At 45.6% G+C, this 27573-nt stretch overlaps 1 protein-coding gene across 3 annotated transcripts in view; it reads left to right on the top strand.

Annotated features, from left to right (window-relative positions):
• LOC119656963 (FK506-binding protein 2) overlaps nucleotides 1–27573 on the top strand; it is an 88618-nt gene that overhangs the window by 25146 nt on the left and 35899 nt on the right. For all 3 annotated transcript variants that reach the window (XM_038063687.1, XM_038063704.1, XM_038063697.1), the window contains exon 2: nucleotides 731–905. In XM_038063687.1, coding sequence (XP_037919615.1) covers nucleotides 733–905 — 173 coding nt within the window. In that variant the 5' untranslated portion in view covers nucleotides 731–732. The remainder of the gene's footprint in view (nucleotides 1–730; nucleotides 906–27573) is intronic.

The raw sequence follows: 27573 nt of genomic DNA, 5'->3' as shown, positions 1-27573 counted from the left end.
ATCTTTAATTTGCGAGATCTCTTCTACAACCCTTACTCTTTCCCGAATTTCAATGTCATTTTCACTAAAATGTGAAAAATCACTTGCTTCATCATTTACTAATTTTTGTTGCAGTCTTTCCCTTTCTTCCTTAATCAAACGGGACATAGTTCTTTTACTTCGACCAGATCGATTCATTGCTGTTAATTACTATCTTACTATCATATATTTTAGCTAATTATTAATTTTGTATTAAATTGGTACCTTCTTACGTTCAATAGATAATAATTTTATATTCAAATCACTTTTCTTTCACTTAACAAACTTTCTTTCCTGCACTTGTCAGAACTTCAAATATGTTATTAAAGACGACGTTTGATTGTTAACTTGCAAAGCTCTGAAAAATAATAACGCGTGAAATGTAATTATTGCATCAGAAATGTTTCTAACGGAAAATAATTTCATAACACTTCCTGCACGCGCATGCAGCATATTCTAACATCGAACTCATTACCCACTGCATTACATTTAATGTAATTTCAATGCAAAATGGAAGTAATTACTAGCGCCTAGCAATGGAATTAATTCTAGCACTAGTTACCAATGTAATTCCTTGCCACTTTTCCTTGTGGGTAGTTACCCCTTGCCGTCAAAGGTCAAGATATTAGTCGGACGATTTGCAAATTTTTGGAAATGAAGTTCTGCATTTACCCACACTGACCGATTGTAATTTTATATTTTCTCCTTTCAGAAATGTTCAAATCAAGTCTAATTGTTTCCTGCCTTTTTGCCGTTGCGATTTGCGGCGAACTTAAAGTCGATGTAGTTAGCGTCCCGGAAGTTTGCGAACAAAAATCCAAAAATGGAGATATGCTGACAATGCACTATACTGGCACCCTGACGGACGGAAAGAAATTCGATTCAAGGTAAGTGGTTCATGAACAATTATGCCTAATATCATATTGTAGTATTTAAAAACTGGCCAAAAACTGCGTCTCCTATTATCCATTATATTGAGAACTACCGGGTGAAAGTGCATTGGGAGCAGATCCCTGTCTACTCAGCGCCGTACATGCTACAATTTTGATCGGTGCACTCGATATAGTCGCAGTGCGGTTTCATTATATTAAACAATCAACGGGTCGAGCGAGACTATAAATTAGCAATATAATAAATCTGATAAAGAAGGGTCCACATGGACTCTGCCAAAGCCGGGCGTTTCCATTTTGATGTAACACAATAAGGCTAATTCATTCTGAATAGCTATGCCAGGACAATGGTGCTGGTTAATAAGTATGGGAAGAATAAGCGCTGAGAACTAGGCCTCTATGGAATAGATATACAAATATAAAATGCCTCCCTTGTGTTCTATGTACACAGCCCGGTGTCCCAGGTGATTTATAAGCTTTGAAACGATTTCGCGTAATTTAGAAAGGGGATACTCGCTTTATCTGTAGAACAAACTTACATATTCCTACGCACGAATAGTAAGATTCATACCACGTTTTGAAATTCGCTGGAGTTTTCCATAATTTGAAATATAAGACTGTACCAATCGCGGGTGTCCTATATGTGGTATTATTAATTAGAGGCAGTAAAATGTAACCAAATACATATGTGGAGAGATTTCAGCAATGAAATTTAAAACTTCCATACGTAGGATTTGAAGATTTTGCGTTCCATTAAGGTGTCACCGTACACTTATTTGTGCTGGAGATTATGGTAATACATACACAGTCAGGAACTTTAATTAGCTTTCATGAAGGTGTTAGAAAAAGCAATATTTGCCTTTCAGCGGGTTGCATATATCATTATTACGATAAGTGCTTTAAGTTATAGTTTTCCGGAGTAATTAGAAAGTTACCATATTCTTCAAAAAAGCAAGCGATGGCGCCTTTACGGTTTCTTACCAGGGCAGAGGCCAATCGTCAGACGCTGCCTCACCTCTGCCCTGGGAGCAGCGTGACCGTAACGGCTCGCAGACAACAATTTTCGAAAAACAACAATTTTTATTCTGCCTATGACAATACAATTCTAAATTAACCTAACTTATGTACTACCTCAACAGCTGAGCTTAATCTAAGGTACAAACTATAGCTTAAACTAACTTATCACTAAAGAATAAATTTGAAAAATACATGAAAAAGATATTTGGAGGAAAAGTCGAAAAAAACTCACTCCACACACTCCTTAAATTCTTTTATAAAAGCGGGCGGGCGGGAAAGGAACTAGGATGTGGGTTGGGATGGGGGGCATGCGGGAGGGATTTTGGGAAAGGAAGCTAGGAGTGGCGCTAAGGATGGGTAGGTTTTGAAAACTGGGATGAGGAGTAAATGCCGTTGTAGAAGATTACTCTATCGCCGGGGTCGAAAAGGAGGTTACGGGACTGGAGATATAAGAGGATTTGAGGGAACAGATGAGTTCGTAGAAGATTCTCTTCGACGATCTCGATCTGCATGGCCTGGGAGATAAGTGGATTTGTGTAGGATATGGATTTTTCCAGGAATTTGAGGGCATGACGGGCTAGGACGGCGTCAATGCGGGGCGTTTGAGAGGAGTCGTAGAGGATCTGGTTGGAGATGTATTTGGAGCGGTCTTTGTTCTTGTAGATATTCGTATAGTGGCGGAGGATTCTGCGCTCTTTGCAGCGGAGTCGTTCGATTTGGTGGGGGGAAGCGTCGGGCCAGAAGATGAAGCCGAAAACGAGAAGGGGACGGATAAGCTGCTTGTAGCAAAACAGTTTGACTTTCTGAGGTGTTGGGCTAGTGTATTTTAGGATTGGGTAGAGGGATTTGAAGGCACCTGTTGCACAGTTCGTGATATGTGGGACGTGGGATAGGCGAGAATTGATTGTCACCCCAAGGTAGGTGACTTCTTTGACGGTTGGGATGGTGTCGTTGTGGATCTTCAGGGATAGGGTTGAAATGTCGTTCCTCATTTTCGGCGTTATCTTAGCGGTACCACGGAATACGATGGTTTCGCATTTTTGTGGATTTAGGGACAGTTTCCAGCGGGTGAAGTACCGGTAGAGCTCGTCCAAATAGGAATTCAGGCGGGCTTCACCGGCAGGGATGTTTCTGGTGGAGGTGTAGAGGATGAGATCATCCGCGTATTGAAGGATTCGGATTGGTTTTGGGTGTGAAGTTGGTTTAGGAAGGTCTGCGGTAAACAGGGAAAAGAGGGTAGCGGAGAGGACTGACCCCTGAGGGATGCCAGCCGGGCTAGAATATGGGGAGGAGATGTGTTCACGGAGTTGGACTTGGGATTTCCGCCCATCAAAAAAGCTAAGAATTTGCTTGCAGAGGTGCGGATGGAACTGGAGGACTTCAGAAAGCTTGTATGCGAGTCCGTATTGCCAGACGGAGTCGAAAGCCTTCTTTATGTCGAGGAGACAGGCTATGGTCGGAGCGTTCCGGTTGAGGCCGAGGAGGACGTCCGATTTGAGCACGAGTAGTGCATGCTCGACTGAGTGTTTGGGGCGGTTGGCGAATTGGAATTGTGGGATTGAATGATTGGAGTCACAGTGCTCGTCGATAATGATTTTGATGATTCGCTCGAAAATCTTGGCGGAGGATGAGAGGATTGAGATAGGCCTGTAGCTATCGGGATTTGGTGGGTTTTGGTTTTTCTTGGGGATAGGAACAATTCGAGCACTCTTCCAATCTGTTGGGAAGTGGACGTTGATAAGGCAGTGGTTGATGATGGAGGACATAATGGGGGCAATGCTTGGGGCGCATTTCTTAAGGACGATGGAGGGGATTTTGTCAAGCCCAACCGATTTCTTGTTTTTGGAGGCGGCGATGGCCGCCCTGATGGAGTCTGGATTGAGAAAGTGGATGGGGAGGACGAGGGCATGGGTGAAGGGATTTTGTGCGGGTTGGGGAATGAGGTAGGAAGGGTGGGTTAGAAGTTGGGAGATCTTTCCGTTTACCTCGTTATCGAAACTTGGTTCACGGAAGTGGAGGGTGCAGTGGTGAGCTTGCAGGAAGTGGTCTGCGAAAACTTTTACTTTTTCTGTGGGTGGGATGTTTTGGGGAAGGATCGCGTTTTGTTGGATTGATTTGCCCAAATGCGGGCAGGTCTTTCTGACTTCCCTGTATATACCAGGGTTCAGCTCAGTGTTGGAGAGGCGGTTGTGGAGATATTGGGTGTATAGGGTGAGGATTCTTTCGCGGATGGACTTGTCCAGCTCGCGGATTTCGGTGAGGAGGTGGGAGGTGGGAGGATTGCGGAGAGTACCTATTCCTAAATAATCTCCGCCTGAGGGTCTTTTTGAATTGGATGTCGGATAGGATATCGTCGGGAAGGGTGATTAGGTTGCGGTAATTTAAGGGACGGGAAGGAATCAATTCGTCGCATACTTGCCGAACTGCTTCGGTGTATTGACGAACTGTCAGGTCGATGGACTCGTTAGTAACTGTACGGTTGGATGGGAGTAGGAGAGGTTGAAGTTTGGTTTTGAGGGCCAGGTTGATATGTTTCCAGTTTGCACGCTGGAAGTCGGGAACTGAGGGTGGGGTGGACCGAACGACTCTGTCCGGGAGTTTTATGTTGAGGATTATGGCATCGTGATCGCTGATACCGGGGACCGTTTCGAGGAAGGAGAAGGTGTTAGGGTTGGGAATGACAGCCAGGTTGCTGCTAATCAGGAAGTGGTCTAGGTAGGAATGGTAGTGTGGTTTGTTGAAGGTCGGGAGTGCCGGATTGAAATGGGCTAGGTTGATGTTGGGATTTGAGGTTGTGAGGAACAGGTGGAGCTGATCCCTGTTGTGGTTCGACCGTGCATCGAACCAGGACGGGTGTCTGGCGTTGAGGTCTCCACATATGATCAGGGAAAATTGTTTACCGGGAGAGCGGTGTAGGGACGCGCAGAAGGATTTGATGCGGAGAAAGTCGTGGGTGTCGAGGGATTGGTTGGGGCAGTATACAGAGGCAACGAAGACCGAGGTTGATTGGGATTCGAAGGAGATCAGCGAGATTTCGATGGATTTGAAGGTGTTGGGAGGTGGGTGGATTTGGGTGACCAGGAATTTGTCGGAGATAAGGACGGCCGTTCCGCCACAGGTGTCCCGGCCTTGAGGATTGGACTGAGGTCGGTCAGTCTGGAAGAGGTTGAAGTTGGGAAAGGAAGAATTGTATCTACAGTTCAACCTAGTTTCACATAGGAGAACTATATCGGGTTTGTGCTCGCCAAGGAACAGTTCAAACTCATGTCTGCGGGCACGGCCGATGATTGAGTTGATGCTCAACTCAATTATCTTAACGTCCATTAATGGATGCCAAGATACCGACCCTTGAGTTGAACATCTGCAAGAATTCTTGCGATTTCCTGGCGAACTCAAGGTAGTCTGGATTGGAGATGGTGGTGGGTTGGACTACGTTGTTGGATGTCCGGGGAGAGGTTCCGCTTCGTGCGGCGTCGGCGAAGGACACAGAAGGACGGGTGAAGGCTGGGTTCGTGATAGGTCGACCAGCGGGGCGGGAGATAGTTAAGGGGAAAGGGCGGGAGGGAGGGGCACGTTTTTATGCGTTCCTCTTTGCCACCACCTGGATGAACCGTGGGCACTTCCGGTACTTGGCGGGGTGGTCATTGCCCCCGCAGTTGACGCATTTCGGTGCTTCCTCGACTAATTTTGCGCATTCGCCAGGGCCGTGTAGTTGGTCACATTTGACGCACCTGTAGATGAGGTGGCAGTTGGTTGCCGCGTGTCCGATGCGCTGGCAATTCTTGCACTGTAGCACTTGCTTATTGTGGATTTGTTCGAAGCGAACAACCATGTGCTGAACGGCTTTCACCTCGCGCAGCTGCTCCTCGTTGAAGGTTGCATCAAAAGTGAGCTTGGCCAGAGCTGAAAATATTCGTTTTGAGAATGATGGGGTCCTAAGTCCGCATAAACTTAATGCTGGACCGGACCATCTGGCTCTGGTCAATAAGGCGGATTTGCGCTCAATATAATTCGTAGGCATGTCGTATTCTACGAATTATATAAAGGAGCACTCAACATCTGCGAGTCGCTACGGTCACGCTGCTCCCAGGGCAGAGATGAGGCAGCGTCTGACGATTTGCCTCTGCCCTGGTAAGAAACCGTAAAGCCGCCATCGCTTGTTTTTTTTTGAAAAGTTTGGGTGCAAGCCCTAAGCGAGGGGTCCGTGGACCAGGAAAGAGGGAGTAAGTTGCTCCCCATTTGGTCCGGTCCAGCATTAAGTTGATGCGGACTTAGGACCCCATCATTCTCAAAACGAATACTTCCATATTTTGTTCTTTAATAAGAATTTTTTGCCGATTTTATTCAAAACCTCGGAAAGTGATCACAATACTAATTACAATATTATATCTTCTGGTAAAAATTCAAGATAAGTTGTCATATTTTATCACTATGCACCCGTCCTCATATAATTGTTTTTATGGTTATTTTATACAAAACCTTATTAAAATCAGTTCACTATTTGTCTGCCTGTCTGCACCGATTCAAATGAAATTTGGTGCACATATGGGGACTTTGAAATTCCACGTATGTGTGTATAATGTATATTTTTTCTCCAATTATAATTTCGACCCTCGAAAGGGTTTCATTGATTTCTCAAAGAATTCTCAGTTGCTTTCACTAAGGAATTTGAAGTTAGATAAACGTGATAATTTGCAAATTCGAATTTCATATGATCGGGCAGGCTTAATCAATGTATTTTATATAATGGACATATTGAAATTAACTTGCGAGTTTCTAGTTATGGAGCAACTTATATCTTTTAGTTCTATTTGAAATTCCTTGTATTATGTGTGCTTCTTCATTGGAAGTTGCAAGGCGAAGCATATTCCTAGATTCTGGACGCTCTTGCACGATCTCTGGCAGAATCTAAATAAAACAAAGTTTTTGAAATGTAACCCCAATGAGACGATCATTATCACTGATAGCAACCTGTTGGGATCGATGCTTGCAGTCAACGGTAGACTTCGCCATGAAACTGTTTCACGTACCAGTCCAGGCTGGATGAAGTGGCGTTCCACAACTGGGGTACTTTGTGATTGACAAATCTTAAATCCAAAATCTATCTTGTCACTCTCCATGGTTGCTAATGGCTGGCTACTAAAGACAATAAATGTCGCCTCGCGGCACTGGAGACGAAAATCTTGCGTTAGTCCCGTGGCGTAATAAATTATGACAGTGTCTGAAATGAAGGACATCCATGGTCGATATAGCGTTGTACACATTGTGGATAAGAGAAAGGTGTCTTCGATGGTGTGGTCAAATAATTCATGCTGACTAGAATTCACTACCTAAGGCTTATATGAGCATCGAAGTCGAAACTGCGATGGTTTTGATATCCTAGTCTTTCTCAAAGTGGGCGATAGAGAGGAGGCGGCAAGGGCTGAAGTGGTTTGTTTTAATTTGGATAAAAGATACTCTTAATATTATGAGGTTGCATTTTAATTGATGCTTCTGGTAAAAAAGCCTCGTTTAGAAGATGAGAGATAAGACTAATATAGCACATTATAATCAAAGTAATAAATGTCACAGTGTGTTTTTTTAAGATGTGGTAAAGTAAAAAAATAGGAAGTGCTGAGAATTACTTGATTATCAAAGTATGCGTTAGACGAAATATCTTTGAAAACCTCTGCTCTAAATAGCGATTTGAGAGCCTCTCGATTCTATCCGGACCAAGCCTACGGCTGAGAAAAATGGCGAATCCAACTTAGGCGGGCCGATCCTCTTAACTGAACGGTGGGAAAAGATTAAGAAGAAGGTATTTTATAGATTTGTTCAACGATTCATGTTTTTTGCTGTCATTTACAAAATGCCACAACTTTTGAGTGATAAATTCAAAACCAATAGAAGAAGGCTAATTGGTTTTTACCTTGTGACTTGTATTATATCTTTGCCAAATTCGTATAATGTTGATGTGTAATGTGATGTGATCTGATGTGTTTACATAAGATAAGATACAGTAGATTTTTTACTAATCAATTTAGAACTTGATAACATTTAACTTTTTTCTTCTGTTAATTTTTGGAAACATATATATTTTCTGTTCATTCCTTTGAAGCATTCTAACTCTTTTATTCGTATTGTCCTTTTCTTATTTGATTTTGAATGAGGTTGAGCTTCAGTATCATTATCATCACAGTTTATGCTGGATAAATGGTAATCCTGCAGCAGCAGAAGAGAAAAGAAGAGTTGAAATATCCATGACAAATTGGAATCGAATCCGATTTTTTTTTTTTTTGGGAGTAGTGTAGGTGAATGCGTTTACGCACAGAGTGCTGGACTCCCCCAACAATACGCTGGCGGACTACCAACTAAACACTTTCTTGTCATCCGAGAACTAGCCTGGAACCGTTTGACACATTACTTCGGGCTAGCCATCCCGTTCTCCCGGCTTTGGGACCCTTCAAGTCAGGGAATTCCTTTCACCAACGGAAGAGGAGGGGAGTTGTTGTTAGTTCAGGGAACCCCTTACCGCCCGACCCCCCGCCGGTCGAGTTCAATCTTTTTCGCAATAAGAAGAGCCCGAACATAATGCGCAATATGATTCCAGCTGTCAGCGCTCTTCAGCATCTCTCTGACAATGTTGTCTGTGTCTGCATCAAGCTGCTCGCAAAGCTCCTCGCCTCTGCACTTGAGCGAGGCGTTTACGAGGCACCTCCTTGTCAGCCCATACCTCCGCACCATAGAGAAGAACCGACTGCGTTGCTCCCATAAGGAGACGTCTTCTAGTTGATATAGGGCCCCCGACATTCGACATTAGCCGACTCAAGACCGCGATTTCAGCTGCAGCCCTGTCCGCTGCTGCTTTGATTTGCTCGAAGAAGCTCATCTTCGAATTGAGCATTAAACCAAGGTATTTAACCGCTGGTTTTGACTCTATAGTCAACTCGCCGATCGATATGGGACGCAGGGTCGGAATTCTCCTTCTGGTCAGGATGACTACTTCTGTTTTTTCCAGCTGAATGCTGAAACCATTAGCAGTCATCCATCTGCTTACCCGTTGCATCAATATGCCAAGTCTGCTTTGCGCCTGTTCAACAGTGCGTACGACAACAAGTGCTGCAACGTCATCTGCATAACCGACCAGGCGCGACTCTTCGGGCATATCGAGTCTCAGCAGACTATCGCAGGAAGCGTTCCAGAGGTCCGGCCCTAGGATCCTCCTTTGGCCCTCTAGCGTCTCATAGAACAGGGAGCGGTCTTTCAGATAATCCCTCAATATCCGCAAGAGATAGATCGGCACGTGAAAGGAGTTCTTGAGTGTGCCTAGCATATCTGTCCAATGAGTTTGGGTGACTAATACTCAATCAACTTAATCATCGCATCGTTACAAATTGCAGCTTGAATATTTTCGCTTCGAAGTGGACATGACGGTAGTTGAGAAGTTTGAATGTTTTGATATTTATCCTGATTTGACATAAGAGGTGTGAGATTTTGCTAATAATCGCTAAACAATCTGTGGAGTGGTGGAACTCAAAGTGGGCACTCAAATTAAAAGTCTTTCATAGGTCAGATGAGCAGTAGGGGAAATGACTCGAGAAGATACAGTCTAATTTGTCCATTGTTAAATTGTCCTTGGAGGTTGCTCTTTTGTTAGGATTTGATGAAAAACGTAGCCTTATTGGAATCGGCTTACTGTCTGTCTGTCTGTCTGTCTGCCTGTTCGCCTGTCTTTTTGTTACACGTACTTGGGCCAGAAACGGCTATATGGACATACTGACACGAAATTTAGTCGAAATGTTGGAACACACATGTAGGGGATGACGCCGTATTATGCTAGGTCGTCATACTTCCTATTTCTGCCATACAAAACTTTTAAAAAGTTGACATTTTGAAGTATCAACGAATCACTAGCCCATTTTATTGACACGCCTTTATCTCTATTCCTTAAAAGGCATTGGACTTAGAATCCCTCATATCCTCATATCAATTTTTTTCAAATGAAGGTATATGTTCTGACAAACTAGCATATTTCCATCATTCTCATTATTAAACTATTATCTTCTTTTGCATACTTCATCTTTTTTCTGCTTGCTTCATTTCCTGTCTCTGTTCAGTTCTTTGACGAATCTGAATGGACTCCTGGACAATGCAATACCCAGTTGCACAATAGGTTTTGTAAAATTTTGTCTACGTGACTTGAATATTCTACCCTTATTGGCTTAGATTGAAAATATGATGAATTAAATTGCAGTGAAAAATCAGTTGGTTCTAAAAATCCTTCTCAAAGTGCACCTGAAAGATTGCAAAAGTGCACTTTAGCCAATTTAATTTTTCACATAATATTCAATTGATTTTCCTCTCCTGTCTGATCCTCCAATAAAATTGGCCATGCCCCATATGAAAACGTTCCGAAAAGTGAAATGATGACAGGGCGGTGGGGGCAGTAGAGTGGAATTGGCAAACATGAATCTAAGCTCCTTTATAATTAATCAAGCACGTACATGGCACACTCAGGTGTACGGCAGGAAGATGAACAGTAATCTTTTTACTTCCGTAGGACAGGAGTAATGGAGTAGACATTTTTCTTGATTCATAGATATTCCGGACCAGCAGAGTGCAACTGACAAAGTGTAATTATTGTTTCTTGAAGTGTGTCATCGAAGCTGGATATTTAATTGTTTTAAACGTAGTGGAATTGTATGCGAATATGAATCCATTGGCTTTGGTCTGCCTCACAGAAGTAATTTCAGAGGAATTTCAAATTTTCTCTGTCTACATGCAAGGTAATTTCAGTTGCATGGTTCTTTGAAAGTTGGTTATGCTGGAAAACACGAAATGTAAAGTAGTTGGACAGTAACATTTTAATTCAATGATTGTTTCCCTGGATCTCCTACAAATTAACGTAGGTCTGTGTCTATGTGGGAAGTATTTATATGATGTCGAAGTAGAAATTTTTTTCAGAGAATCAGAATGAAGTGATTCTTAGAAAATGTTAATGATGGTCATCGGTAAATAAATTTTTTGCATTGGAGTATTCTCAACTAAAATATTCATATTGGCATATCTGGTATCAAATGGAAGGTATCGATTAGTATTTTTTAAAAAGCCTACTCAGCTGTCTTTAACATCGGTTGTGAAAGAAGGGAATGAGGGACAAAAACAAAAAATAAAGGGCGATAGGAAAGGGAAGGAATCAAAATATGTCAAATTGATAACTATATTAATGAATAAATCCACACGTTAACCTGTAAGGAATAAAAATCTTTCAGTTGTTTTTTTTCCTTGGACAGAATTTAATTGTCCTTCTTTAGTGCGAATATCTGGGGTATAGTCCGTTAATCACATTTACGCGCTATCGGAGTCGGTTCCCCCAATATTCCAGAAAGTTTCATCAACTACAAATCTACATATTAATACATTCTAGACATTTGCTAATAATTTTTTTGCTAATAGCTGCGAATATCGAATAAGCAACTTCTGACTAACAGCGGCTTAGGTGGATGATGCGGGTTAAACTCTAGCAGATGCCCTAAGCATCTTATGGATTGAGCGACCAGGCGTTACCTACAGAAAATCCTTCCTTAAGTGCAGAGCAGGGGTATGAATCATAATAAGCCTTCAGAAACGTCCTCATTTTACCGTTAAGCCCGCCATTCACGTACAATTCGGCCTATCGGTTACGCTGGAAAGGTCTGCAATGCACCCGCCCACCAGTTGAACTGAATGCACCACCCGCGTACCACCAAGCCCTAACATCGTTCAATTCTGGACATGGCTGCAAATTTGAGATGATTTTGTGCGTGAGCATTTATCAAAAATCACAGACTAAACAAACAAGAAATCCTCGCTCACATCCTAAACAAACGTGTCTGACCGGTTGGCCGAATTATTTTTCATTCGATCATCGGCAACTAAGCAGTCAAAACGAACAGACCATCCCCATCCACGTTACGGCCGCAGGCGTAATTGAAAAATCGGGTTGTACGTGGATGGTGGACTTTAAAATGGTGGTGCAAGTTCGGTTGAAAAACCCCCCATTAAATCCGCTTTAAACTTGTAACACCCAAAAAGCCAACTCTGATTTAGCAGATATCTAAATCGTAAGCAAAGAAGGTTATAAGGCGAATCAAGCTACGATGCCAGGAGATAAATTGAACGTATTCAGTTCCCAGTAAATTCAAAAAGCCTTAGAAGTAATCTCTTGACAAGAGGAGTACAGGCTGAAGAAGAGGATGTGTTGGTTAAATGCAGATGGTAGGTAGGTGGGTAGGTATCAGTGGCCGCTCCGAGGAGCCCAATTAGCGCTTTGGTGGGCCGTTTTGATGCCACAAACTCCTAAGACCGTGACTGTTGTTATAGAAACAGGGAAGCGGAGTCCAGCTGGCTCGGATCTTCAGAGCCAGCCCGTAGCATTCACGAAGGAAAGCAGCTCTCCGACCCTGTAACTAGAAATCTCACTGAGGTCCCCAAAGAATGGTTTACCCAGTGTCCGCAGCCTGACTCGAGCCAGAGCCGGGCAATTGCAGAGAAAGTGCATGAGGGTTTCCCTTCCTTCTCCGCAGCTTCGGCAATGCGAGTTGTAGGGTAAGCCGAGCCTAGCGGCATGGTCCCCTATGGGCCAGTGCCCCGTGCAGACCGCCGTAATCTTGAATGCATTTGCACTCGTCTGGCACAGGAGCTCTCGTGATCGGGCTATGTTATAAGCGGGCCAAATTCTCCTTGATTTGGCACAGCTTGTAAGCCTTCGCCATCTCAGGCCCGCGGCTACTAGGTAGTGCGAGTAGACTCGGCCCCCGACAGCCGCCAGCGGAACACCGACTGTGTTCCCCGAGGGACTGCCAAGAGCAGAGCCTTGCCTGGCCAATCCTTCAGCCCGCTCATTTCCTTCTATGTTCCTATGGCCGGGAACCCAGAGGAGAGTGATCTTGAGCGTGCCGCCCAGATGGTTGAGCGTGTCTCTGCACTGCCCCACCAACCGGGAAGATGTCGTCGTTGAGTACAAGGCCTTGATGGCCTTGGCTGTCGGTCAGAATGGCTATGTTACGCTTGGGGCTCGAATCACGCTCCAGTCATCGACAGACTTCCAATATCGCCAGTACTTCCGCCTGGAATACACTGGTGAAACCTGGGAGATCATACGACTTGGATACACCGTGTGTATTCGAGAAACCCCCCGCGCCGGCTCCATAGGCCATCTTTGATCCGTCCGTAAAGAATACCGTGTCATAGTCTTGCAACACGCCGCCGGTCTTCCACTTTGCCCTGGTTGGAAGGTCCACAGCAAAGTTTCTCGTGAAGTTCAGCTTGCGTGTGACATAGTCCGTGGGGGATGCCCAGATTTCTCGAGGTATTTAATCTAGAATGCTGCTGTGGCCGTAGGACTTCGCTGCCCAGCATCCGGACTCACGTAGTCTGACAGCACTGCACGCTGCAACATATTTGATGTGGAGGTCAAGGGGGAGGAGATGCAGAAGTACATTGAGAGCATCTGCCGGGCAAGACTGCAGAACCCCCGTAGCACCTGCACACGCGGTTCTTTGAATCCTATTAAGCTTCGTTCTATTGTATTTCTTCTTCAAAGCCTTCCACCATACAATAGATCCGTACGTCAGGATCGGACGCACTACAGCGGTGTACATCCAGAGAACCATCCTCGGCCGGAGACCCCATTTCTTGGCAAAGGTTCTCTAACAGGCATAGAAGGCTATACATGCCTTATTAACCCTCAGCTCTATGTTCAATCTCCAATTTAGCTTAGGATCCAGGATTACACCCAGATACTTTACATTAGAGGAAAGAACCAATCTTTGTTCATTCAGCCGTGGTAGATGGAATTCAGGTATCTTTGTCTTGGTGGTGAATAGCATCAGTTGCGTTTTGGTTGGGTTTATGCTGAGTCCGCATCTTGCGGCCCACAGGCACACCTTTCGCAACGCTCCTTCCATGATGTCGCTCATAATGGACAGAAACATCCCTGATACTAATATCACCAAGTCGTCGGCATACGCCACCACCTTCACCCCGCTGCTGTCCAATGTACGTAAAATTTTGTCCATTACTATTAACCAGAGCACCGGTGAGATAGCACCACCCTGGGGCGTGCCTCTGTTCACAGCTCTGGTCAAGTGGTTGCCTCCCAGATCGGACTGGATTATCCTGGTACTCAGCATGGATATAATCCAATGCGTGAGATACCCCTCCAATCCAATACCGGTCAAGGCTTCCTTGATGGCGTTGGTACTGACGTTGTTGAAAGCTCCTTCTATATCGAAGAAGGCAGCAAGGGTATACTGCTTGTACTGCAGCGACCGCTCAACCGTGCCAATTACCTCGTGGAGGGCGGTTTCTGTGGATTTTCCTTTGAGGTAGGCATGCTGGGACTTAGAGAAAGGCGTTCTCTCCATAATCGTCCTTAAGTGAATGTCCAGGACGCGTTCTAGGGTCTTCAGCACGAAAGAGGTCAGGCTGATTGGCCGAAAGTCCTTCGCGGACTCATGACCGCGCCTGCCCGCTTTCGGTATGAAAACCACCCGTGCGAGCCTCCAGGACTGCTGTACGTATCCTAAAGTGATGCAGCTCCGGTAAATCTCAACAAGCCACGGCACAACCCTTTCCTGCTGCTTCTGTAGCATGACTGGCATTATGCCATCTGGGCCTGGAGATTTGTATGCGGAGAAGCTGTTTATAGCCCAGCCGATCCTATCCCCGGTAATTACCGATTTGATAGTCTCGCACAGCTAGGGTTGCCGCAAACCCTCCAAGCAAGGTTCTGACTCACAGTCCTCCTCGCTGGAGGGAAAGTGCGTTTGCACCAGCAGCTCCGAGGTTTCACTAGAAGATTCCGTCCAGGAGCCTTCCGACTTTTTAAGGAAGGATGGACTCTTATGTTCCTTGGACAGAATCTTATTGAGCCTCGCGGATTCACTAGTGCTTTCAATGTTCTGACAATAGTCTAGCCAAGACCACCTCTTGGCGGTCCTGATGGCCGACTTGTACTTCTTTAGGCAGTCCTTGTATGGCTGCCAGTATTTTTGCCTGTAGCAGATGTTGAAGATTTCTCTGGTCAGCTTCCTGAGACTAGAGAGATCTTCGTTCCACCACGGTGGCAGGGTCTTTTTGTTGTACTTAGCAGGGCACGAGACTTTGAAGGCGGTATCAAAAGCCTTCTCCAGAGCCCCGACCTTTGACTCCAGTTCGTCTGTCGTGCCAATCCTACCAATTTGCCCACCGGAGAGTTTGTGCTTAATTACCTGACCAAACTTTCTCCAGTCGATCTTCCTGGGGTCTCTAAAGGGCTGGGAGACCTCTGCGGAGATCTAGACTGAAGAGTATCCAACTGTGGTCAGAGAAGGATCTCTGGTCAGACACTCTCCAGTCCTCCACCCTAAGAATCCCGTTGTCGGTTATTAGGGTGATATCAAGGACCTCCTCCCAACCGTCACAGTTCTCCGAGCAGGGGAAATGAAAGGTTGGTGTACTGCCCCTGTTACACACCGATAGATTTGAAGTAATAATAAAATCAAAGAATGACTCACCTCTTTCGTTGATTTCAGAGCTGCCCCAAAGCGTATGCCTTGCATTTGCGTCGCAGCCTATCAGCAGGTTGGCTTTCTTTGGTGTTATGGTGTTCGTCAGATGTTGTAGTTCTTCTGGCGGAGCTGATCGGTCGTGAGCCATGTACGCCGAGGAAATATACACGTTCTCTGCCCCCACCTGCTCCAGCTTGACCACAACTAGGTCACTGGAACTCAGGTCCGGGCACAGGAAAGCGTGCAGACTCTTCCTCGCAAGAATACATGCTCTAGGTTTAGCCTGATCAGCGTCTCCTGTGCTGTGGAATAAATTAAAATATTTGCTCTGGAGCCCTTTGATGGTTCGGTCGCTTCCGACCCAGGGCTCCTGTATTAATGCGATGTCGATGTGTTCCTCTAAGAGGAAGACGAGCAGATTAGCCGAGGCACACTTCGAGTGCTGCAGATTTATCTGCGTTACCCTCAGCATGATTTGCTTACGTGGGGGGTGCGTCAGCCCCCGTCGGACCGTCGATCGTCATCTCCTCCAGCAGCTCGTTGGCGGCGTCGATTGGGTCAAGGTCGTCGTCCGGTTTTGCAGAGCGGAACACTTTTACTTTGGCATTCCTGACTCCGAACCACACTTTGTAATCGGCCTTTTTCAGTGCCTCCAGACACTCCTCGTTTATGCGGAGTAGTACGGGCTGGCTGTTTATCTGAGGTTCCTCCTCCTTTATAACAACCCAGTCGTCCATGGGAATCCCGGGGTTGTGGAGGCGCAGGAAATGGACCAGCTTGTCCTTCTCCATGCGTATCTTCGGCAACCAAATGCGAGCGACCGGTCTCCTGGGAATCTCGTCGTAAGGGATAATCTTGAGCTTAACGCCCTCCGAAGCGTCGCTGACCTTAGCGACGCACGAGCCGAGAAAGTCCTTAGAGAACTGGTCCATGCAAGCTATTACGTGGAACCCACGGACCACCTGAGATGAATCAAAGTGGGGAGTGAGTCCCGGGTGTTTGCCTCCGGTTTCCACGAGATGTTCATAGACCATGCCCGACAGCCTAGCCTCAACACTGGTCCACACCTCCAGCGTTAGTTTGCCGCTAGCAGAATTGCCATCTGCCAGCACCACCCGTAAGTGACTCCTGGCCACATCGCTGAAGGGCTTCGCAATACGTGGCCCGCCGGCTGACGGTTGCTGTACAATTTCCTCCGTATGTTGCTTGGCGTCTGGGCTCTTGCCCACTCTACTCCGCTTCTTATCTTGTTCGACCTCGTCTTGAGATCGGTTGCGTTTTAGAGCGATGGGCTTCGCCTTCTGCTCGTCAGCTCGGCGTTTGCTGTTGTATTCATCAACAATCGCCTGGTATTTAGCGAGGTCTTTTTCATCCCGCTCGTCGACAGTACCGGCCTCCTTATTCTTGGCAATCTTGCCGAGAATATGCATGGCCTTCTGGTGCTGACTCTTGAGCAGGACACCCGTGGACCTTCGCTTCTTAGTCGGTTTCCGGCGACCGACATTCTTGTCGGTTTTCGCTTTCGAGGGATCCCCCGACGCTGAGGGCTTCGGGTCAGGAGTACTATGTCTGGTACTCACTACACCCAGCCTGACGGCAGTGGGTTCCAGGCTAGAAGCCACTAGTCCGTCTGACGCCTCGCTCCGGGAGGTCCCTGCGGTTGGTCTCAGCATAACGGTGCTACGGCTGACACCGAGTGTACTGCTCTCGACGGCCACTGTCTCCTGGCTGGAGGCCAGCAGCTCGTCCTCCGATGATGCGCCTGGCATCATCGCCTCCTCTTCTATCGTCGTTTTGGTTTTTTTATTAATTGAGTCCATGTCTTGGTCCCACGAGTAGTCCGGGAAGAATGTCCACCCTGGCTGGCCCGGCCACCAGGGTAAGGGTCTTATTTGAAACTGAAGGTGCCCAAGGTATTCAGAGTTCGCATACTAACGACCAAGCTCCCCATTGACCACGCAGCCCTCGGCGTATGCTGTTCCACCTTGGCTTAGGGTCCTATTAGCACCTTCTCCGGTGCAGGGAGGACGATCCCCGGGCTATTGCTTCAGTCCATCCCCCCGCCAGATCTACTTGCCCCTAACACATGACCAGCAGACAAGCAGATCCTCGTCAGTTGGATGAGCCTACTCCCAGCCCGGCCCTACACACTCTTGGCCCGCCCGAAGACGGTTTCCAGCGGCCACCACGCGGAGGTCGTGTGAGGACTTGCCTAATTATGCAACTTTAACCTGAAGCATAATCAGACCAGGCCGCCAAAAAAATGCAGATGAATCTTACATAAAATGAAGGCTACAACGGTGGAGCAGAAAAACTTCAGTATAGATGTGAAGACATCTCGGAGCTTAAAATGCTTTTTGACGTCATTCGTTACTTCGGAAATTTTGGAGAAAATGGAGAATAGAGCAATGCACAGTACTCCGGTAGCAACCTCGATGGCGGCTTCATTATTCAACACGGAAATCGCAGAGCAAACACCTATTGCGCAGCCAAAAAGACCCTGTAGAGATCCTAATGCACAGTCAAGAAAACCTGGTGAGGGATAAAAACTCCGAAAGTGGAAGTATAATAGTGCATAAGAAAGAGAAGCCGTTAAAATGCCGAAGGTGAATAAAGGAACAAAAAAACGCTTATCTAACTAAAGAAAGGACACTAAGGATGTCGGTGCAGGGAGCGTCTCCTGTTAAAGGGCTATTGTCAACGGTCACAGTTGTGATACGGGATCTTGACTCTCTGACTATTAAAGAACAAGTGGAAAACCCTATAAGTGAGGTTCTGTAGATACTACAGATTTATCTGAAAGATCGTAATTAATGTCTGATGCAGTTCCTAGGTTCTATGGGGTGATATTGTATCTGTTATATCTGGGCGCAATACGGAAGACGCGAAACAAAAGCTAGACCAGGTAGAGCTAAGGATTCAGTCATTGCATGGCAACTAAAGCAAGGAAAATTGTGTGCAAGTTGATAAATAATGTCGGACCTAATATACAGAGCAAATACTAATTTTTAATGGCAAATACGAACTAGAGACTGCTCTGTGGCATCGAAAGAGAGCGAAAGGATGTTTGGGCGAAAAAAATTAAAATCGAAGACTTCAACAATCTTTTAAAAGTCTTGACGTAGCATCAGGTCATGGATTAGATTGTGCAAAGGTTTCTAGTCTACCGAGTAGTGGAGTGTAGTGGAGGTTTAACAGATCGACCAAGTCGTGAGCTGGTTGATGGTGCATCAAGCATTTCACCTACCTTACACACCATAAAAAAGTCCTTGCTCATAAAAGTACCAGTTTTAAACTCCAGGCCTGAAGATGCGTAAAGAGGAAATGATTGTTAGACGTGTTTACCATATAAAGGTTTTAAATATGTGATTACCACATAAAGCCAATAATTAATTTCATATGTTCAATCCATAAAAATCGAAATCGTTATTGAGTGCGAAGGAAATCATCAAAATTTCATGAAGTCTTTTCAATGCGGTTGTATGCCTAGACGGGATACTAACCGGAAAATAACGGAGAAATTACCATAAATCCGGGATTTCTGTTGCGGCACATTTCACGTTTGTTCTTGGAAAACGTATGGATATCGAACAACATACACTTAAGCTTATACATAAATGGAGTCGAGGAGCATGGATAGGGAAAAAGACGGAAGCCAAGGAACTTCAGTAGATATTCATAGCATATGATCTCATAAAAATTCATACAAATGACTAAACACAATTGTAGCTGGTGCAATATTACTTTATCGAAGCCTTTTTATCGTCGCCACTGTCAGTATGTACTAGCAATGCACGAGGAAGAGGACTCAACATTCTCATCACCCACCGACTCTTGGATGGTAACATGAGTTCCGCTACTTCTTTTCACCTGTTCAGTAGCAAAGACAGCAGCAGTATCAGGATATTGTTGGAATTTTGCGGGAGTATTTCTGCTTTGTTTACTTTGTCGCTGCGACAAGGATAAATTTTTGTGGGAGATTTACATGTTTCGAGGACCTCAATGTTTGATTATACTGCGCGCACTTATCCGAGCTTCTTGTTCGGTTCGCGTAAAATATTCACCTCGGTTCAGGCCTGTATGCATGTTGTACAAGGACGAAGCGGGTTGCAGCACATGCAACATCCAAATGTTGTTGAAAAGTTTTTTCCTAAAAGTTCGAGAAACAATTTGAATTTTGTTGTTTGCACTGTTCACCTTCTTTCTAATGACTGGTCGTCCCTGGGAGATCACCACCATAGCATTATTAAAACTTTCATTTAAAATAAGCATTGAAAAGTTTGCATCGGTACAGGATATCTACAGGGAATCAGGGGTCGATTGCAATAACTCGAGGAAGTGTTACTCAAAAGGATTGCTTGTTGTATTAGAAGCTGAATATTTCTGTAAACAGAGGATGGTCTGTTGCCGTTTATTAAGGTTTTGTGTGAAACAAAACCTTATTAGAATCGAGACGGTATCTGTCCGTCTTTTTTTTTATGGATGGAGGTGGAAATCTTAGAAAGACACTGCCGCGGCAGGTTGCAGCAGGGTGTGGGATTCTCACCCACTAAAACCACCTCCACTTTCTCCTTTTTCCTTCCCCGCGGGACCGCCGCAAAGCATTACTTCGCGGGGTGGACTGCGCTTTACGCGACCACGCCTTCCGTTCTTCGCGTCCTCCTTGCGCGCTCCGCTCTTCCCAGTTCCTCTTGTATTCGTTTGATTGCGGTGTTCATCGCACACCAGTTTCCCTCCGATTTCAACATTCCCCGACGATGTTCTGCGGACTTAGAGTGGTTTTCAGGGAGTCTTCCAGACTCCTTTCTGGGAGAAATCGTGGACAGTGGAACATAACATGTTCCGGGTCCTCAGGTGTGCAACCACATTCAGGACACAAGGGAGAATCATCCAGCCTGAATTGGTACAGGTACTTCCTGTAATCGCCATGTCCTGACAGGAATTGCGTCAGATGGTAGTTAATCTCACCGTGTCGTCGCTGAATCCACTCCTCAATACGGGGAATCAAAGTGTGGGTCCAGCGAACCCTCTGCGAGTCATCCCACCGTTTCTGCCACTTCTCCAGCGACTCTCGCCTTGCCGCCTTTCGGCATTCTGCATCCTTTTGAAGAGGATTAATTTTCCTTGTTTCATACAGGCAGCGTGTCTCACTTGTCAGAATATCTATCGGGATCATTCCCGCAATAACACACGCTGCCTCGTCTGATATTGTTCTGAAGGCGCTGCACACCCTTAGCGCCACTAAGCGGTAAGTCATATTCACTCTCTTACGATTACTCTCACACGCTAATGCTTCCTCCCAGACTGGTGCCGCGTATAATAGTATGGAGCGAACCACTCCGGCCACAAGTAATCTGCGACTGTACCTTGGACCTCCAATGTTAGGCATCGTCCGCGCTAATGATACGCTGGTATTTGCCGCTTTCTCACAGGCATAGTCCAGATGTCCCTTGAAATTGATTTTAGCGTCAATCATCACCCCTAGGTATTTGATAACCGGCTTCGAAGTGATGACGTGACCACCAACGCGAATATTAACCGTATTCCTCTTCCTACGATTGATAATCAAGACCGCTTCCGTCTTTTGTTCCGCAAGGTCAAGCTGAACCATCTCCAGCCACACTTTTATGGCGCTAATGGTTTCGTTAGCGTACATTTCAACGTCTTCAGGTTCTTTCGCGACAACAACCACAGCTAGATCAACTGCGAAACCGATTATCGTGGCCTCCTTTGGCACAGGAAGGACAAGGACCCCATTGTACATGACGTTCCACAGGAGAGGACCCAACACTGAGCCCTGTGGTACTCCTGCGGTGACGGCGTACTGCTTGGATCCCTCATCTGTGTACTCTGTCTGTCTGTCTGTCTTTTTTTTTTTCCCCCCCGATGGAAGTTGGAAAGCTTCAAAAGCTACCGTAGGCTCCTGCCACACGGTTATGTGGGACTCTTACCCACTAAAACCACCTCCTTCTCCTTCCACTCTCCCCGCGGGACTCCCATTTGGTATTACGTCGCGGGACTGGATCAGAATTTATTCTGCGCTCATATCAACATTCGTGTTCCTCTCGCGTTCATTCTTTCGGATGATTTCCTCCTGCCTAAGCTTCTTTCCGATGGCTGTAATCACTTTTTCAACTTCGGTCCATACCCCCTTGGCTTTCACCATAAGCTCCATGATATTTTCGGGTGTAAAGTGCTCCCCGGTTGTAGCTTCTAATGTAGCCCTTTGGGTTTCGAATCTGGGGCAGTGAAAAAAGACGTGTTCTGCGTCCTCTGGAATGTTTGCACACTGTGGGCAATATGGCGAATCATCATGCCCAAATCGATACAGATATGCTCGATAGCCTCCGTGTCCGCTGAAGAATTGAGTTAGGTCGAAACCTACTTCGCCGTGAGGTCGCTCGATCCATTTCCGGATATCCCATATGATTTTGTGAGTCCAACGGCCTTTTTCTGACTCGTCCCACTTCTCTTGCCATTCCGCGACAGTTTCAGCTCGTGCGAACTGTCGCCGACGGGCAGGAGATTCTCCGGTAAGGTACGTTCGATCGTAAAGTCGTTGTATTTCTTTCGCCAGAATCTCAATCGGGATCATTCCTGCTATCACGCAAGCTGCTTCATTAGAAATTGTTCTGTAAGCGCAACATGTTCGGAGTACACTTATGCGATACGCAGCTCCAATCTTTTTCTTATTTATTATATTTTCCAGTGCATCTGCCCATACTGGGGCTGCATACAGTAGTATCGAACTGACCACCCTTGAAATAAGGAGTCGACGGCTCGGCCTTGGGCCACCTATATTTGGTAGCATTCTCGCAACCAGCGCTCCGATGTTATATGCCTTGGTTGCTGCACCCTCCACATGCAATCTGAAATTCAACCTCTGGTCAATCATTACACCTAAGTACTTAAGTGCAGGCTTGGAATAAATTGTTTGCGTTCCAACTTTGATCTTCATGGAAGTGCACTTTCTCCGCTTGATAATAAGTACTACTTCCGTCTTATGCTCTGCGAGCTGTAGACCAGCATTCTCTAACCAGGATTTAATCTCATAGACTGCTTCATTTGCATAGAGCTCGGCTTCCTCGAGAAGGCGTGCAACAACCGTCACACCAATATCGTCCGCGAAAGCAATGGAGGCCACACCAGTAGGAAGGTCTAGGGTCAGTACCCCGTTATACATAATAATCCACAAGAGTGGCCCTAGGACAGACCCTTGTGGAACTCCGCATGTCGTTTAGTAGGATTTCATCCCTTCATCTGATTCGCAGCATAGAGTCCTATCGATTAGAAAGTCGGCAACAATACGCACCAGGTACTTCGCCACGCCTAAGTTAATTAGGGACTCAAGTATCTTGCTCCATCTAGCGGAATTGAAGGCATTCTTCACATCAAGTGTAATCACTGCACAACATTTGCCCTCGCAAGTGCGGTCTTAGCTGTGTTAGCTACTAGGACAAGTGCATCCGTTGTAGACCTCCCCTTTCGAAAACCGAACTGATTTTCGGAGAGACCGCCATCCTTTTCGACAATTCGAATTAATCTGTTATAGATTACTCGTTCGAATAGTTTGCCAGTATTATTTAGAAGGCATATCGGCCTGTAGGACGAAGCTTCACCCAAAGGTTTGTTTGGCTTGGGGACTAGAATTAATTTCTGCTTCTTCCATTGTGTAGGAAATACTCCTTCTTTAAGGCATGTGGTGAACGCCTCGGCAAACATATTTGGAGCTATTTTTACTGCTGCCTTCAGAGCTTTATTGGGGATGCTATCCAAGCCAGGTGCTTTATTTCCAACAATTTTATCCGCAGCTTCGAGGACCTCCTTTTCGCTTACCATGGGAACTTCCGCGGTGTCTATCTCGACAGTGGGAAGGTTAGCAGTACTCACATTCTGTGGGAAAGATCCGTTACTATTTCATCAAGCAGAGTAGGGGAAGAGATCGGTGGGGAGCGTTTGCCTTTAACTTTCGATATTACGGTTTTATAGGCGCCACCCCAGGGGTTCGTGTCAGCTACATTACACAGTCGCTTAAAGTGTTCGCATTTACTTTTCATGATGGCCACATGTAGTTTCTTCCGAGCGTTTTTATATTCTTCATGTAATTGCTCGTATCCAGATCGGTTTCTATTTCGCTGACTGCGCCTTCTGGCCTTGAGGCAGGCCTTGCGGCATTCTCCGATTTCAGAATTCCACCAAAAGTTCGGAACTCGCTTCTATGATGCAACATACCTTGGCATGGATGCGTCACATGCTCGTCGCAACTTCTCGTCAATCTGCAGAGCTTTATTTTCTGCGCTTCCTTCAAGCGCTGTATTTTGCTACAGAACCTCTCCGAAAATCTCCTCGTCAAACCTATTAGCTGCCCACCTTTCAGCTCTCGTCCGAGACCGTTTCATTCGTTTATCATGTCTGATTTCAAAAATGATGGCCTGGTGGTCGCTATGTGTATATTCGTCACTGACATACCACTGCAGATCCTTAGCTAAAACATCGCTAACAAAAGTGACATCTATCACGGACCCCATTTCTCTCTTACGAAAAGTGTTCACGCATCCAGTGTTAGCCACTACAAGATCCAGACGAGAAAGAGCTTCGAGTAATATTCGTCCTCTTGCGTTCGTTTCTCGGCTGCCCCATTCGTCAGCCCATGCGTTGAAATCTCCAGCCACTATCTTAGGACTATGGTTTTGTGCATCTGTTGCTAACCCCTCCACCAAAGAATGGAACTCCTCTGTCGTAAGGCTTGGAGCCGCATAACAGCTGTAAATAGATATTCCACCTATTTTTGCTCTAGTGAAGCCATTCTCGAGGATCTTGGTGGTTCCTTCTATGGCCCGATTTCCGCATGTCCATATCGCTGCCTTTCCGCTCTTCTCCGCGACCCATACTCCACTGTCTAGGTTTTTGTACTGCTCGCAGATAATAGCAACGTCGATTTTGTTTTCGAATATCGTCTGGGAGAGCAGGTCCTGAGCCGCTTGGCAATGAGTCTGTCTGTCTGTCACACCCGATTTATTCAGAAACAGTTGCACCGATTTTCACGAAAATTGGTAAGAGTATGTGATCTGCCGTTCCCTTTACATGCAGCAACTGGCGCCATTTTGTGTTAAGTTTAAGGGGGGGCTCCTCATACAGGTGAAAGGAGGCTGCAAATTCTTTTTTCACAGAGTGTAATTCGATAGATATAAGATGTAAATCGGAAATATGGGTACGATCAATTTATATACGTGCATATATGTGTACAGTATTGGGAAATAGGCAGTTTGTTTGTTTAGGGTGGGCCTAATATCTATGGCTGTAATATGTACGTATGTCTCGTAGTTTGGAAAAATATGAAGGATTATGTTGGATTTGTAGCTATATACGGATAGAAAAATGTGCCTTGAAATTTCTTGGATAAGATGAACACAAAACCTTTATACCTGAAGCGCGGGCTTCCGGTATTCCGACTTGTTGTTAACGGGTGTTGGGTGGTCTCCTTTGTTGAATATAAAACAAACGATGATAATAAATTTTCAAGTTACTTTAGGAGCTTCCTAAGCCTCACACTGCTAGAATTCAGCACATAACAATTGAACGCCACGGGGGCTCATTAACTAGCCAAAAGAGGATTCGTTGTGCCTATCTCTGCTCCTGTACAGTTCTTAGGCAATGTTAACTTGATAGTACAAGGCTCCGCGAGGCGTCAATTTTGAAGTTTTTCTAATGTTTAAAATAGGTAAAAAGTTGTACTGGAAATTACACAAAACGACACTAAAGTTTATATTTTAATTCAACACTGGTGAGAGTAGCGCGAAAGTCACAGCTAGGACAAGACCATAGGAATGTCGTGACAAATCCCTTTTGGGGAAAACAAAGTCATTTGACTTTTCTGGCAGTAAATATGTTTGTGTCGTTTTCCGTTCAGTTACAAATTTTTAAGTCCATTCGTAAACTGTTCCCGTAGCAATGTGTACCCGTCTTCCTACCAAAAATAGGGAATATTCTTATGCATAATGTAGATATTATTCCTCTATAGAACTCAACTCAAATTCTCGTTATTGGGGTTTCGTTCATAGTAATATACAGGACAGACGTTGTCAACTCAGTTTAGGTGCGTGAAAACTCACGGAAAATCTGAAAGCGTTGCAATACCACTGAGAATTTATTTAGATTATGGAAAAAGTTGGAGTCGATCTAGAGAATGACTTTTCAGGATATTCCATGCTGACAGTAATTCGTCTACGGGTTTACATTGTATGTGTGTGTGTACATTATTCAGTTGCGTAAAGTTTTAAATGATAAATATCTACAATTTCTATAACTGATAATAGAGGTGAGAATTGATTAAATTCATTGATTTACTTATTTAAAAAATTTTTAGCAGTCAATGGTGTGTTGGTATAGGAAGCATTAGATTTGTATAACTTTAGGAGATAAGAAAGCAACTCTGGTACGCTAGGACTTTGTTATGATGCAGAAACACAATTTTTTTATTTATATAAACCTTAGCCTAACAGAGTTACAAACACAGAGGGTGATTAAAGGGAGACATGAAAGAAGACTTAACGAGTTAACTCTTACCTAACGAGCTACCTTACCTGTTAATAGTAGGGTCACCTCGTCACTAACCGTCTTGGTGGACGAGAGGCTTGGCCCCTGAAAAGACACACACCGTCCCAGAGGAGAGACAGCTCATCCTTAGAGAGGTTGGCTTCAGGAAGCTATGTTCCGCATCAGTCTATCCTGCAGTGCACTGCTTGACCCCAAGAAAAAGTTTACAGACTAGACTAATTAAGAAAACAAATCACCTAAAACATAAAAGAGAAGAAAAAAAAAGAGGAAAGACAATTAAAACCTCTTACGACTAAAAGTACTTAAAAACTACTTGCTGGACTTACCAGGGTAAGGCCAGACAATTAAATTCCGCTCAGGAACCGTCAGTGGACTGCTAATGGAGCTTCAATCTTTGCAGATTGACGCCAAAAAAGCAATCATTTGGAGCCTTTGTTCCCAGATCTCCGTGGAACTGGACAGGGCTGGTAAAAAGGTTTTCAGTTGGCGACTGAGTTCCAGCAGGCTGCATTTAAAGAGCTCCTGCGCCTTTCTGCTAATGACCTCATGTGCATTGGAGGCTGGTGTCTGAGCAGGCGTCTGCTGGCTTTTCCTTAAAGGGATGCCGTGGATGCCCTGGGCGTAGGAGACGCAAGGGCTTACTTTAGCGGATTGATGGTTTCCTGCGCCCTTCTTGAACATCAAGCAGGCGGAACATTTCCTATAATTCGCCGGATGTTCTGTTGAACCACAATTAATGCAGGCGGGTTTCTCTTCCTGCGTTTTAAGGCATTTGCCTGGCACGTGTGAAGTGACGCACTTCACATATCTGCAATTGACCGCAGCGTGGCCGATCCGCTGGCAGTTCTTACACTGCGTTACCTCCTTGTTCCGAACAGGCTCGAATTTAACGAGCGTGCTAAGGAGTGTCTTCACACGGCGAGCTTCACCGTGTTGAACCCTGGTGAGAACGTTATGAGCCAGAGGTCGAGCGAACGATTCTCTCGTAGAGAACGTCTCGTCGCATACTCCCTGACGTCTGTGGCCTCAGATAAGCCGGCCTGCGCGACGGCGGTCATAACGTCGGTTCTCGGATGAAACCGATGCAAGCCCTGGATAACCATGTTCACCGGTTTCAAACTCTTCGGGGTGTAGGAGAAGAAGCTCTTCTCCTTTCTTGCAAGGTAGTCTCGTGTCTCGTTGAAGTCACTCAGTGAGTTCAAGAGCACTTTGGTTTTAGCGCCATTCTTCTTTAATGTATACTTATCTGGGAGCGACTCGAGGTGCTCCGAGATGATGGTGGGCAGTGCTGCCTCGTCCTCACATAGGATGATCGGCGGAATTCGCACTTTCCTATGTTTGGCTGCTGCTAGCTTCGTCGTGGCGGTGCTGTTGTCGGCAGCACTCGCGGCGGCGATGTTCGCTGACGTAGCCTTCGAAGTGCACGGTTCGTTGGAGACGGGCTGAGAAGTGGATGGAGTAGTCCGTGCACACTCCACTTCGTTCACCTGTTTTCATAGTTCCAGGATCGTCATATTCAGGCGCTGAATGTGCGCCATCAGGAACTGGATCCTCACTGCCGGGTCGTTCCGGTCCGTAGC

The sequence above is a fragment of the Hermetia illucens genome, chromosome 1 (assembly GCF_905115235.1).
Source record: "Hermetia illucens chromosome 1, iHerIll2.2.curated.20191125, whole genome shotgun sequence".
NCBI lineage: Eukaryota > Metazoa > Arthropoda > Insecta > Diptera > Stratiomyidae > Hermetia > Hermetia illucens.
Note: the sequence above shows the minus strand (reverse complement) of the source record. Positions and strands in the feature narration are given on the sequence as shown.